This window comes from Pongo pygmaeus, chromosome 9 (genome assembly GCF_028885625.2).
Source record: "Pongo pygmaeus isolate AG05252 chromosome 9, NHGRI_mPonPyg2-v2.0_pri, whole genome shotgun sequence".
Taxonomy (NCBI): Eukaryota; Metazoa; Chordata; class Mammalia; order Primates; family Hominidae; genus Pongo; species Pongo pygmaeus.
The window spans coordinates 136,043,996-136,056,292 of NC_072382.2; the positions used below are offsets into that span (position 1 = coordinate 136,043,996).

General features: G+C 39.1%; 1 protein-coding gene across 3 annotated transcripts in view; it reads right to left on the reverse strand.

Annotated features, from left to right (window-relative positions):
* NCAPD3 (non-SMC condensin II complex subunit D3) overlaps positions 1-12,297 on the reverse strand; it is a 78,687-nt gene that overhangs the window by 65,245 nt on the left and 1,145 nt on the right. For all 3 annotated transcript variants that reach the window (XM_063671635.1, XM_054441438.2, XM_063671634.1), the window contains 2 exons: positions 9,478-9,632; positions 5,965-6,127 (listed from right to left, as the gene is read on the reverse strand). In XM_063671635.1, the coding sequence (XP_063527705.1) occupies positions 5,965-6,127; positions 9,478-9,632 (318 nt within the window). The remainder of the gene's footprint in view (positions 1-5,964; positions 6,128-9,477; positions 9,633-12,297) is intronic.

The following is a 12,297-nucleotide window of genomic DNA, read 5'->3' on the forward strand; positions in this document are numbered from 1 at the left end:
GTTCTAGAAATCGGCCCAGGGCTGAACATAAGCTACGCATGCACAGGATAAAATTCTAAGACAGAGAGCAAAGAAGTATTTCCAAGGAGCAAGAGGATGAATTATTTTCACCACTCATACAAGGCTCAGATACATTTGAGTTGTGGCCAGCCAGTGTGGAGTGATCTTGTTAAACACCTAGAGCATTCAGTAGAGACCTCAGAACAAACACACCTTAACAGTAGGGCTAAACCCGATGTAGCGTAAAGGCTACTTTACATCTGCCCTAATAAAGCTTTAAAACCAGCCTCAAAAGGATCAAGTTAATCCACCAATAGCTGCCTATCAAAACATACTTCAATAGTATTTAAAGGCAAACAACAAAATCCAGACACTCAACAACACTTCAAATGCCCAGCATCCTGGCTGAGGGCAGTGGCTCACGCCCGTAATCCCAACACTTTGGGAGGCTGAGGTGGGCGGATCACTTGAGTCCAGGAGTTTGAGACCAGTCTGGGCAACACAGCGAAACCCTCTTTACAAAAAATACAGGCGGAAAAAAAAAAAAAAACAATAACAAATGTCCAGCATCCAGTAAAAAAATTACAGGGAGTGCTAAAAAGCAGGAAAATGTGCCCCATAAGAAAAATCAGTCAATAAAAACAGCCCAGGTAATGACAGAAATAATGGAACCAGCTGACAACAACCTTAAAGCAGCTCAAGAATTAAAAGTAAAACATTATCATGAGGAGAGAAATGAAAAAAAAAATTTTAAAGAAGCAAACAGAACTTCCTTGATCTGAAAAAGAAACATTCACTAGATGGGCTTAACAGTGGCTTGGTTATTACTGAAACAAAGATAAGTGAACTTGAAGGCACAGCAGGAGCATAGAAACCAAAAAGCTAATAAAGACTCAGTGACCCATGGGAGAACATTGTGCAGTCTAACACAGGAGTGACTGAAGTCCCAAAAAAGGGGAAGGAAGACAACATTTGGAGAAAAAGTCACTGAAAAATTTCCAAGTTTGTTGAAACTATAAGTTCACAGATCCAAGAAGCTCAATGAACCCAATCGCAGTAAGCACAAAGGAAATCACAACAGAGCATAGATAATCCCACCAAAAAGCAAAAAAAAGTTAACTCAGAATTTTATATTCAGCAAACAGATTCTTGAAGGTAAAATAAATATATTTCAAACAATCAAAACCTGAGAGGGTTTATGGCTTGCAGACCTGCACTAAAAGAAATATTTAAAAATAAAAAGTTCTTCAGGCAGAAGGAAAATTATATGAGATTAATCTTTCAAATATAAAAGCTGTTTATTTTGTTTCTAAAAAATTCTATAAAAGATAAAGAAGCATTAATGAAATGTAGACTTTATAACATGTAGAAAAAATAACACGCAAGAGGAGAGGAGAAAGGAAAATATACTTTTTGTTGTTGTTGTTGTGTGTGTGTGTGTGTGTGTGTGTTTTCCGCTGGAGTCTGGCTCTGTCGCCCAGGCTGGAGTACAGTGGCGTGGATCTCGGCTCACTGCAACCTCTACCTCCTGGGTTCAAGTGGTTCTCCTGCCTCAGCCTCCTCAGTAGCATGCGTTACCACATCGGGCTAATTTTCCTATTTTTTTTTTCTTTTTTGGTAGAGATGGGTTTCACCATGTTGGCCAGGCTGGTCTAGAACTCCTGACGTCAAGCGATCTGCCTCCCAAAGAGCTGGGATTACAGGCATGAGCCACCTCGCCCAACCTACGAAAATACACTGTTTTAAGGTTGTTCTTACATTATATATAAATTGGGAGAATATTATCTGAAGATAAACTGTGAGAAGTGCCTACTGCATACACAAAGCAAGCACATAAAACATACACATACATGCAATGTTTTATGACATTGGAGACAAGGGATACTAAAATCCAAAACAAGGCAGGAAGAGGACAAAATTGAGCAAAAAACAGATTTAAAAAAACAAAATAAATAGAAAAATGGCAGAAACCCAACTATATTGATAATTACTCTAAATGTAATCAGCTAAACAATGTAAACATTCTGATATAAAAGCAAACGTTGTCTGAAAGAAGCATGACCAAATGGACTGGGCGTGGTAGCTCATGCTTACAATCCCGGCCATTTGGGAGGTGAAGTGGGAGGATCACGTGAGGCCAGGAGATTGTGACCAGCCTCGGCAACAACATAGCAAGACCCTGTCTCTACAAAAATAAAATAAAGTAATAATAATTAGCCTGTCATGGTGACTCACACTTGTAGTTCCAGCTATTCTGGAGGCTGAGGAGCCCAGGAGTTCAAGGTTAAAATGAGCTATGATTGCCACTGCACTCCAGCCTGGGTGACAGAGTGAGACCCTGAGACCCTGTACCTCTCTTTTTTTATTCTGAGACAGAGCCTGTTACCCAGGCTGGAGTGCAGGGGTGCGATCTCAGCTCACTGCAACCTCCGCTGCCTGGGTTCAAGCGATTCTCCTGCCTCAGCCTCCCGAGTAACTGGGATTACAGGCATGTGTTACCATGTCCAGCTAATTTTTGTATTTTTAGTAGAGATGGGGTTTCACCATGTTGGCCAGGCTGGTCTTAAATGTCTGACTTCAAGTGATCTGCCCGCCTCGGCTTCCCAAAGTGCTGGGATTACAGGTGTGAGCCACTGTGTGTGGCCCTCTCTTAAAAAAAAAAAAAAGAAAAGAAAAACCACGACCACATGACAGGCAGTCTACAAGAAAACCTTTAAATATAAACATATGGATAGGTTACAAATAAAAGCATGAGAAATGATGTACCAACCAAGGACAAATCTTAAGATAACTATAGTGGCTATCTTAATATTAGACAAAGTAGACTTCAAGACAAGGAATATAACCAGACAAACAAGGACATAACATAATACTAAAAGGACCAATCCATCAGGAAGACATGACAATCATAAATACATCTGTATCTGTCAGACTTTCACAATATCTTAAGTTAAAAGAACTGAGAAGAGAAATAGATAAACTGATAATTATTCTTAGAGATTCCAACATTCCTCTCTCAATAACAGATAGAACAAATAAACAGAACATCAGGAAGCATATGTAAGTGTTGAATAACATTTGCAACCAACTTGACCTAACTGACATTTACAGAACACTAGATCCAACAAAGGCAAGGTACACGTTCTGTTAAAGTGCAAATGGAAGATTCACCAAATTAGACTCTAGGTCCATTAAAAAAAAGGCACAACTAAATAATTTAAAAGTATCATAATCATACGAAGTATGTTCTCTGATCCCACCAATTAAAACTCAATTACAGTAAGACTTCAGGAAAGTTCAAATATTTGGAAAATAAACTCAATTTACTAAACAACTCAGAGATGTAAGTAACGACAAGAAAAATTAGAAAATCACTTTGGCCTGCACAACAGTAAAAACATATCATCAAAATTTGTGGGCTGGAGATGAAGCTGTACTTGGAGGGACATTTATAGTATTAAATACTTGTATTAGAAACAAAGAAATGTATGTGAGAACAAAGATCTAAGCATCTACCTTAAAAAGTCAGAATAAGAGCAAATTAAACCCAAAGTAAGAAGAAAGGAAATCATAGCCATAAGACCAGAAATCATTGAAACAAGAAAGGGACAAACAACAGAATTTAATTAATGACATCAAAAGGAGGTCCTCCAAAATGAACAGTAAAATGAATAAATCTCGATCTAGATTGATCAAGAAAAAACAAAATACAGATCACCAACATCAGGCATGAGAGATCACTAGAAATTCTACAAACATAAACTTCTTTCAAAAAACTCCAGGCCCAGATGCTTCACTAGTGGGTGCTACCAAACGTCTGAGGAAAAAAGAAAACCCAAAATCTTCCAAAATGCAGAAGAGAAGGGAATACTATGTAACTTATTCTATGAGAGTGGTATTACCAAGATACCCAGATACCCAAACCAGACAAAAATATCTCAAAAAAAAGAATATCCCTTATGAATATAGACAGAAAAACCTTCAACAAAATATTAGCAAACACTCTGACAACATATAAAAAGGATTATACACCATGACCAAGGTCATACAAAATTGGTTTAATATGTGAAAATCAACCAATGTAATATACTATATTAGAATAAGAAACAAAAACCACATGATCACTTCACGAGTGCAGAAAAGCAAATGACAAAATCCAACAGCCTTTCATAATGAAACACTCAGTAAACTAGGAATAATAACTTAATAAGGGCCATCTTGAGAAACCCACAGGTAACATCACACCTAAAGGCAAGACTGGATGCTTTCCCCTTAAGATCAGGAATAGACAAGGATCCCCACGCTCCCCTTCTATTCAACATTATACTGGAGGTTCTAGCCAGGGCAAGTAGGTAAGAAAAATAAATAGAAAGAATGCAGACTAGAAAGAAAGAAGTAAACCTGTGTCTATTCATAGATGACATGATCTTACATAAAGAAAACCCTCTTGGAACCAACAAATGAGTTTGGCAAGGTTCTAGGATACAAGATCAATAATCAAAATCAATTTTGCTTCTATACAGTACTAATAAACAACCCAAAATAAAATTAAGAAAACAATTTCATTTACACTAGCATTGAAAATAATACTTAAGAATAAATTTTAAAGAGGAGATGCAAGAGTTGCGCACCAAAAATTATAGAGCATTATTGAAACAAATTAAAGAAGATCTACAATAAATGGAAAGACATCCTGCGGCCAGGGATTAGAAGACCTAATGTTGTTAAACTGGCAATACTTCACAAACTCATCTACAGTTTCAATGCAATCCCTGTCAAAACCGCAGCTGGCTTTTTTGTTGTTGCAGAAATTCACATGCAGATCCTAAAATTCACATGGAAATGCAAGGGAGACAGAACAACCAAAACGACCTTGAAAAAGAAGAATATACTGTGATCCAATATTAAGTATCAACAGCATCCCAATCATAAACCCAAAACATTTAAAAACAGAAGGTAACTGGCAGGAATATGGCTTGCTGGAAAGCTGCAAGTGGCCCACGCAATTAGTAACAGCCACCTCTTTGCTCTGGCATAAATCTCAACCTTAATCAGAAGAAACTGCATCTGGCAAGAGGAGAGTGAAACTGGGTTTCTAAAACCACTACTTTTTTGAGAGAGGGCCTAGTTACAACCGAGACACTGCTTAGCAACACAATCCTTTAGGAACTTACTCATTTCCAAAGTCATTACGGGAGCATTAACAATAACACAAATCAATGTTCAAGGCTTTAAATATAATACCTTTTTGCCCATTCCCAGATCATATGGAATAAATCCTTTGCTAAACATTTGTAATTAAACAAAGATAAGCAGCAAGGTGACTGATCTTGTCATTTTCTTTCCCATACGAACTTTGGGTTATCTGACTCAATCTCTATGTTCCACTCTCTCTCACCTTGGGTTTGGAGTAGGGAAGAGAATGGATTTCACTGTCATAGGAGGAACAGCCTCCTCAGTGCTCTGACAATAAAGTAAAACAGTGCTCAAAAACAGACTCCTGGTCAGTGCTCTCCTTCAAGTATTAGTAGCTGCTTTCCTGCTTTCTTGATTAGAACGGTTTTAACCTATTTTTCAATACCAACATCGGAGAGGTAAAAAGCAATGACTCCACACAGCAGTATTTCTCAGTCTAGACAAGGAATCATGAGAAGAAAGGGCAATACCACAATTTCAGATGGCGGTGGTGGAGGGTGGGCGTGGAACTCTTGCAGTCCTTCTCAGATTATTTTTATTAGTTTATAGATAGCATAATTTCGGATGTAAAAAAAAAAAAAGGGAAGGTTTTCAAAGACCTATAACATGCCATGTACTTTACAGACTTGCTCCTCAGAACAACTCTCTGCCATGAGTTAGCACTGCCCCATTTATAAGTGAAGAAACAAGAAACAAAGTATAAGAACTGAAAACTGTAGAAAGAAAAAAATGACAGAAGATTTATCCTATCATATCAGGTCTACATACCTGGTACTTCTAGTAGCAAAAAGTAAAGCCCAGCAGCATGAAGGCCATATTCTCGATACTGTACACTGACATTCTTCTTATGAACTATTTGAACAAAATGATAGAACAATGCCACCAGTGTACTATGGGAAACATTGTTCTCAATGAAGAAGGTCCAGATACTCTGTGGGGAGAGGGCAAATCACAAAAGCCAGTCATTAGAGAAATGGAAACATTTCCTATTATTTGACTTTTGTAAGTTCTTGGTGCCTTACAAAAAGAGGAATAGACTAGCCTGGCTCCTATTGCTAAATGTTTACCATCTTCAAAGGGACTGAAACAAAATATCAAAATTAAAAATATATTATTCAAAATTACAAAGATAAATATGTATATAACATATTTAAGTAATTAAACTTTCAAAAGAATTTTTTGTTAAGTTTGTAGCATATATACTTCAGAAATTATAGCTTAAAACTACACTAAGACTTTTGGGACACTATATATTAGTGATTATTCAGGAAAGTTATCCCTCTATTTATATTAAAAGGAACTCAAATCCCTTTACCAATAATTACTAACTGAGGAAATCACAGCCCTTTATTTAAATGTTCTGCAGATTGCAGGCAATGGGAGCAGGAAATGAAAGAGATCTCGGAAATAACCCAGGTAAAGGAGATAAACCCTAGAAAAGAAACTACAATTGTATTAACTCTATCTTCATTCCATGTCTTCTCCTACTAAACACATGAAGAAGAAATGGGTTATTTTAATAACCTAAACATAGCAGGAACTAAATATGGTTTATTCTTGAGTATCATAACAAAAAAAGGCCCACAAAATTCAAGTGAGCAGAGCACTCTCCTTTTCTTAACTAAAAAACTTGTGGGAGAAATAATCTCCACTGGGCACAATGGCTCATGCCTGTAATCCCAGCACTTTGAGAGGCCAGGGCAGGAGGACTGCTTGAGCCCAGGAGTTTGAGAACAGCCAGGGCAACAAAGCAAGACCTTGTCTCCACAAAAAATAAAAAATTAGCTGGGCGTGGTGGCACACACCTATAGTCCCAGCTACTCAGGAGGGGGAGGTGGGAGGCTCGTTTGAGCCCAGTAAGTTGAGACTGCAGTAAGCTGTGACTGTGCCACTGCATTCCAGCCTGGGTGACAGAGCAAGACCCTGGTCTCAAAAAGGAAAAAAAAAGAAATCATCTCCTAACTTTACAGTGTCACATCCTCATTCCTAATGCCACCTGCCCCTCCACTTCACTCACCAGGGTGATCGGTCGCCCCAAACCATCTGCTCACCAGGGCTCTGCATATGGGTTCACCTTGGCCCCATGTGATCCCATGGCTGCTGTCTAGTCTGGGCATGAGTGACCCTGCACTCCCTACACTTGACTGCTCCTCTGCAGACCCCTCCCAATCAGCTCTCCATTTCTGCCCTGGCTTCTTCTCCCCCTCGGTGATCTCTGCATCACTGTGCTTCAACCCATTCCTCGATGTAAAGAAATCTCCTCTCTCTCCTGGTCTCACATTTCTACTACCTATTAAACTTTCCAAGGATCTCCTGACAGAATCTCAAGTTCAGAAGTCTAAACAGAACTGTTTCTCCATTTGACCTTGCTTTCTTTCCCTTATTCCCCACCTTGGTTAACAATATCATCATCTTCCTAGTTTTGAAACTCTGGGGATCACTGACTTCTTTCTTTTTCTAGTTCCCTATGCCCAGTCAGTTTAGCACTTCACACTACGTTTTTAAGATATCTCAAAAGGGCTTCCTAGTTCACAAGGCCCTATTAATTCTAACTCCAAAAATGTCCCTAGTTTTTAGTCCTCCTTTCCAGTTCCCAAAATCGTAACTCCGGATCATGCCATTATTACTCATAACACCTGGATCACCAATACAGTCTCCCAAGGGCTCTCCCTGCACACAATTTTTTCCCACTTCAGTCCACCTACTGTCAAGAACATCTGCTTAAAACAGATCTATTCAGGTTACCTTAGAACAAAACCTCATACACACTCTACCAAACATGTTCAAACTCCACTGCTGAACCTCACGTAAAGCTACCGGTGACCTACCATTACTCTACCTTACCGTCCCGTCCCACCACACACTTTTTCTGTATGCCTCTTGACACTTCCTGCGTGTTCCCATTGGGTGGCTCCTTCACTAGGACTGCCTTACAACCCAAGCTTCTGCTCGTCATCTGTGAAGATTCGCTGCTGGCCACTTTCTTTCTGGAACTTTCCCAACCTTACCATGCTCCCTTTTCACAACCTATCTAACAAATCTGCACCTCTCTTGGAGCGTTTTTCACAGTGTGGTTCGTGGAATATTTCCAGGCGCCCAAACGCACAGTGGCACTGCACTCTCCACCCCTGCAACTGCGTATGGCTAGTGTTCAACTGTCCACTCTTCCTCCCTGAGGTCCCTGGGGAGGACCTCAACCTAGGGAGATTGTATCGTAATCCCCACTCTGTCAACTCAGGTACTTAAGGCAGTGCTTAGCGTTATGCTGAAGGAATGTTTAATTAGATGATTTAATTTTGTGATGTGAAACTTGGAAGTGAATTTTTTTTTGTTCATTTAAATGTTTCAGAGATGTTAATATCCAATTAGCTTTTGTTCTGTTTCCCAACCCTTTGGTTTTTTTTGAAAACTAACAACCTAAATATTAATAATAATTTATATTTCTATGCATTGGATAGAACTCAATATTTACAGGAACTTTTTGGACAAACCTGTTAATTCAACTAGTCATTCCTCAGTTTAATAATATCAGACTTTCTTTTTTTGTGAGACAGAGTCTTGCTCTGTCACCCAGGCTGGAGTGCGGTGGCGTGATCTCAGCTCACTGTAACCTCCGCCTCTTGGGTTCAAGCAATTCTCTGCCTCAGCCTCCCGAGTAGCTGGGATTACAGAAGTCCGCCACCACAACCAGCTAATTTTTGTATTTTTAGTAGAGATGGGGTTTCACCATCTTGGTCAGGCTGGTCTTGAACTCCTGACCTCGTGATCCACCCACCTCGGCCTCCCAAAGTATTGGGATTACAGGCGTGAGCCACCATGTCTGGTAGCAGATTTTCTTAAGGTTAAGGCATGTCTGAATTGTTATTTCCATTTTCCTTGGTCTAGTTTTCTTGTTTTTGCCTTTTTATTTTTCCTTTTTTTTTCTTCTGAGATGGGGTTTTGCCATGTTGCCCAGGCTAGTCTCAAACTCCTGAGCTCAAGCAACTGGCCAGCCTCAGCCTCTCAAAGTGCTGGGATTACAGACATAAGACACCACACCTGGCCTTATACTTTTCCTTTAATTTGCTATTGTAAAAAACGGTCGTGTCTTAAAATCAGACGAGTACCTTGAACCTTTTGGAGGAAAGCTCTTAGGATATTCCAATAAATTAACCACATTCTTTATGTTACTCACATTGTACTCCCTGTGAACTGTACACCAAGAAAGCTAAGCTTTAGATGATAATAATGACTTTCATCTTCTAACACCAAAATTTGGCTAGTTTGTTTTTATTTTTTTACCTCCATAGATCCATGTTCTCCAGTAGCAAAGGGTAAAAGGCTTTCGTAGAGTTTTGTGAATGCAGCCAATCCAGTCTCTATGATGTCTGCTTCTATGCTGGGATCCAAAGGCTCAGTCTCTGTGAAATCCAGTTCCCACACTGTGTCAACCCATTCTAGGGGAAAACGCAATGAAATCTGTAAGTACTCCGTAACAAGTAAAAAAACTAATCACCTTTAGATTCCAGGTATGTTCAAGAGGAGAAAAGTTTATTAGTCACAATTCACATTTAACTTGTTTCAATAATATAGGTGTAGCATAATAAAAGAAAACCAGAAAAGGTTAAGAGAATCTTAAATCACAACTGACATTGGCTATTAAGCTAATCATCTTCTAAAAATATAAAGAAGGAAATACTTTTCAGATATAAGAGTTTTGGGAAAGGACACTTCAAAACATTCGGTGATCAGGCTTTCCCATATGTTCAATCTGGAGAAGAAACAGAGGTTAATCCGATTGCCCAACATGTTCCTTTGTGAAAATATCATAACCAAGTTAATAAGTGGAAATAAAATATATAGCACTTTATTGGGCCCTTGGACAATAATGTAGCATTTAAAAAACACATATAATTTCTCCAGGAAGTTTAAAATAGAGGAGGCAAGCCAGATTCAGACTCACAGGAATACTTGGTGACTTTAAAACACACTGATGGAAAGAATGTACATTGAGGGGAGGGGTATTAAGACAGCACGCTGGCTGGATTCCACCAATCTCTCTTAACTCTAAATCTTCCCATTCTTTTTTTTTGGATAAACTTTTTTTTTTTAACTTACAGTTTTTGGGTACATGTGCACAACATGCAGGTTTGTTACATAGGTATACACGTACCATGGTGGTTTGCTGTACCCATCAACCCGTCATCTACATTAGGTATTTCTCCTAATGGTATCCCTCCCCTATCCCTCCATCCCCCCTTCCCATTCGTTTCTAATACACTATATTTCTTCAGTGTTTTCATTGTTATTTTCCCAAACTAAAATTAGGACTAGATGGAAATGTGGACATCTCAAATTATTAATCAGTTGTTCCTTCAAATTAATATTAAAAGTATTTGTTCACCACTGATTTAGAGAAGTTGGGCAAGGTATAAATAAGGAAAAAACAGAGATGGGAGCGTTACACTGCACTCAGCAAATGAAAATGAAAGGCCTTACACTCAACTAGATCCATCCTTAGAATACGATCTGGTCATCATCTTTTGTCACTTGAACTTGACCCTGGAGGAGGGGGTCTCTGTACCCTAAGTGACTGTGCACAGCATTCCTTCCAAAGACAGGCAATATGCTGCCTGAAAGAAGATCTGAGAAATACAATTGTTTCTTTCCAAATTTCCAATAATGTTTTAAAGGTCATTATAGACCACAGCAAGTTATCTCACTCCTTCTTTTGGTTTTGCTTATAATAGTTCCCTACTGTAAATACCATCAAATCTAATTTGGATGGCAGTCACCGGCCCTGTTATCTACCATTTGGTCACAGAAGTCTTCAGTGTTGATTGTTGAGTGAGAGTATAGGAGACACTGAGTTAGATTTTTTCCCTCAGTATCTTTACACTATTCAAATCCCTCACTACCTATTTTCTCAGCTGTCGAATGCAGGTAACTTCTGCTCTGCTACTTCACTTAGGATGGAAGATGGGGAAGAAATACATCACCTATTCACTCAACAAACACTTTGAGAAAATACTAGGGAAGCCACTTATACTTCTAGGGATACAAAGATGAATACTAGAGGGTTCTTGTCCACAAAGATCTCAACATTTCACACTTAGGATACCAAAAAAAGCAGCCTATGATAGAAGAGAGACCACTGAATTTTGAGTCAGAACAGGGCAAATATCCTGACTTGATCACTTATACGTAATTAATCTCTCCTTCATCATTGGAAATACAGGATTTTTGTGAAACATAATGTGTATAAAGGCCCTAACAATGTGCTAGCCACATAAAAAACAGTCAATAGATGGTATTTATTATTTTTGCTATGGATGAGTGTTAAAATAATAGATATGTAAAATGTAAAATGCTACAGAGCTTAACAGGGAATATTACTGGGGGAGGAGGGAGACGAATAAGATGATTCTTCAATTGGACCTGAATGTAAGAATTTTTCCAGGCAAATAAATGCAGAAAAGTGCATCCCAGCAAGCACAGTGTAACAAAGCACAAAGGGAAAGAAATTAAAGTGTTTCGAAATGAACAAAATTGTTACAGTGTTTGCTTGTGGGTATCTATTCAGCAGTTATTATGTGGCAAGTACAAATTTATCTTTACAAAAACCCCTGTGAGGAAGATATTGTACCCCCCACATGAAAGATCAAAAAGCAGGGGTTTAGCAAGGATAAGCAACTTGCACGGTAATACCTGGATGCTATGGGGTAGAGCTAAGGGAACAATCCAAGTGTGTCCGACTCCAAAGGTTATGCTCTTGGAAAATCAAACTGGAGAGAATGGCAAAGACCTTACAAAGCATGCCAAGGATCTGGTCATTTATTTAGGAAACAAAGGGGAAACATTAAAGGTGTACAGGCTTGACATACTCAAAGCTGTGTTTTCAAAAGTCGTTCTGCAAAAGTGTGGGGGATGGGCTGGCACAGTTAACATCAGAAAGCAGCTAAAATACTCCTGCAATTGCTCGAGGCTGACTATGATGAAAGCAGCAGCATCAGGAATGGAGCGGGGCTGCCCTGAGACACCTCAGAGGCAGGACAGTGGTGGTGGGTATGAAAGGGGAAGCAGAAATGCCATGACTCCTGGGTTGGTGGCTTCGATGGTGCC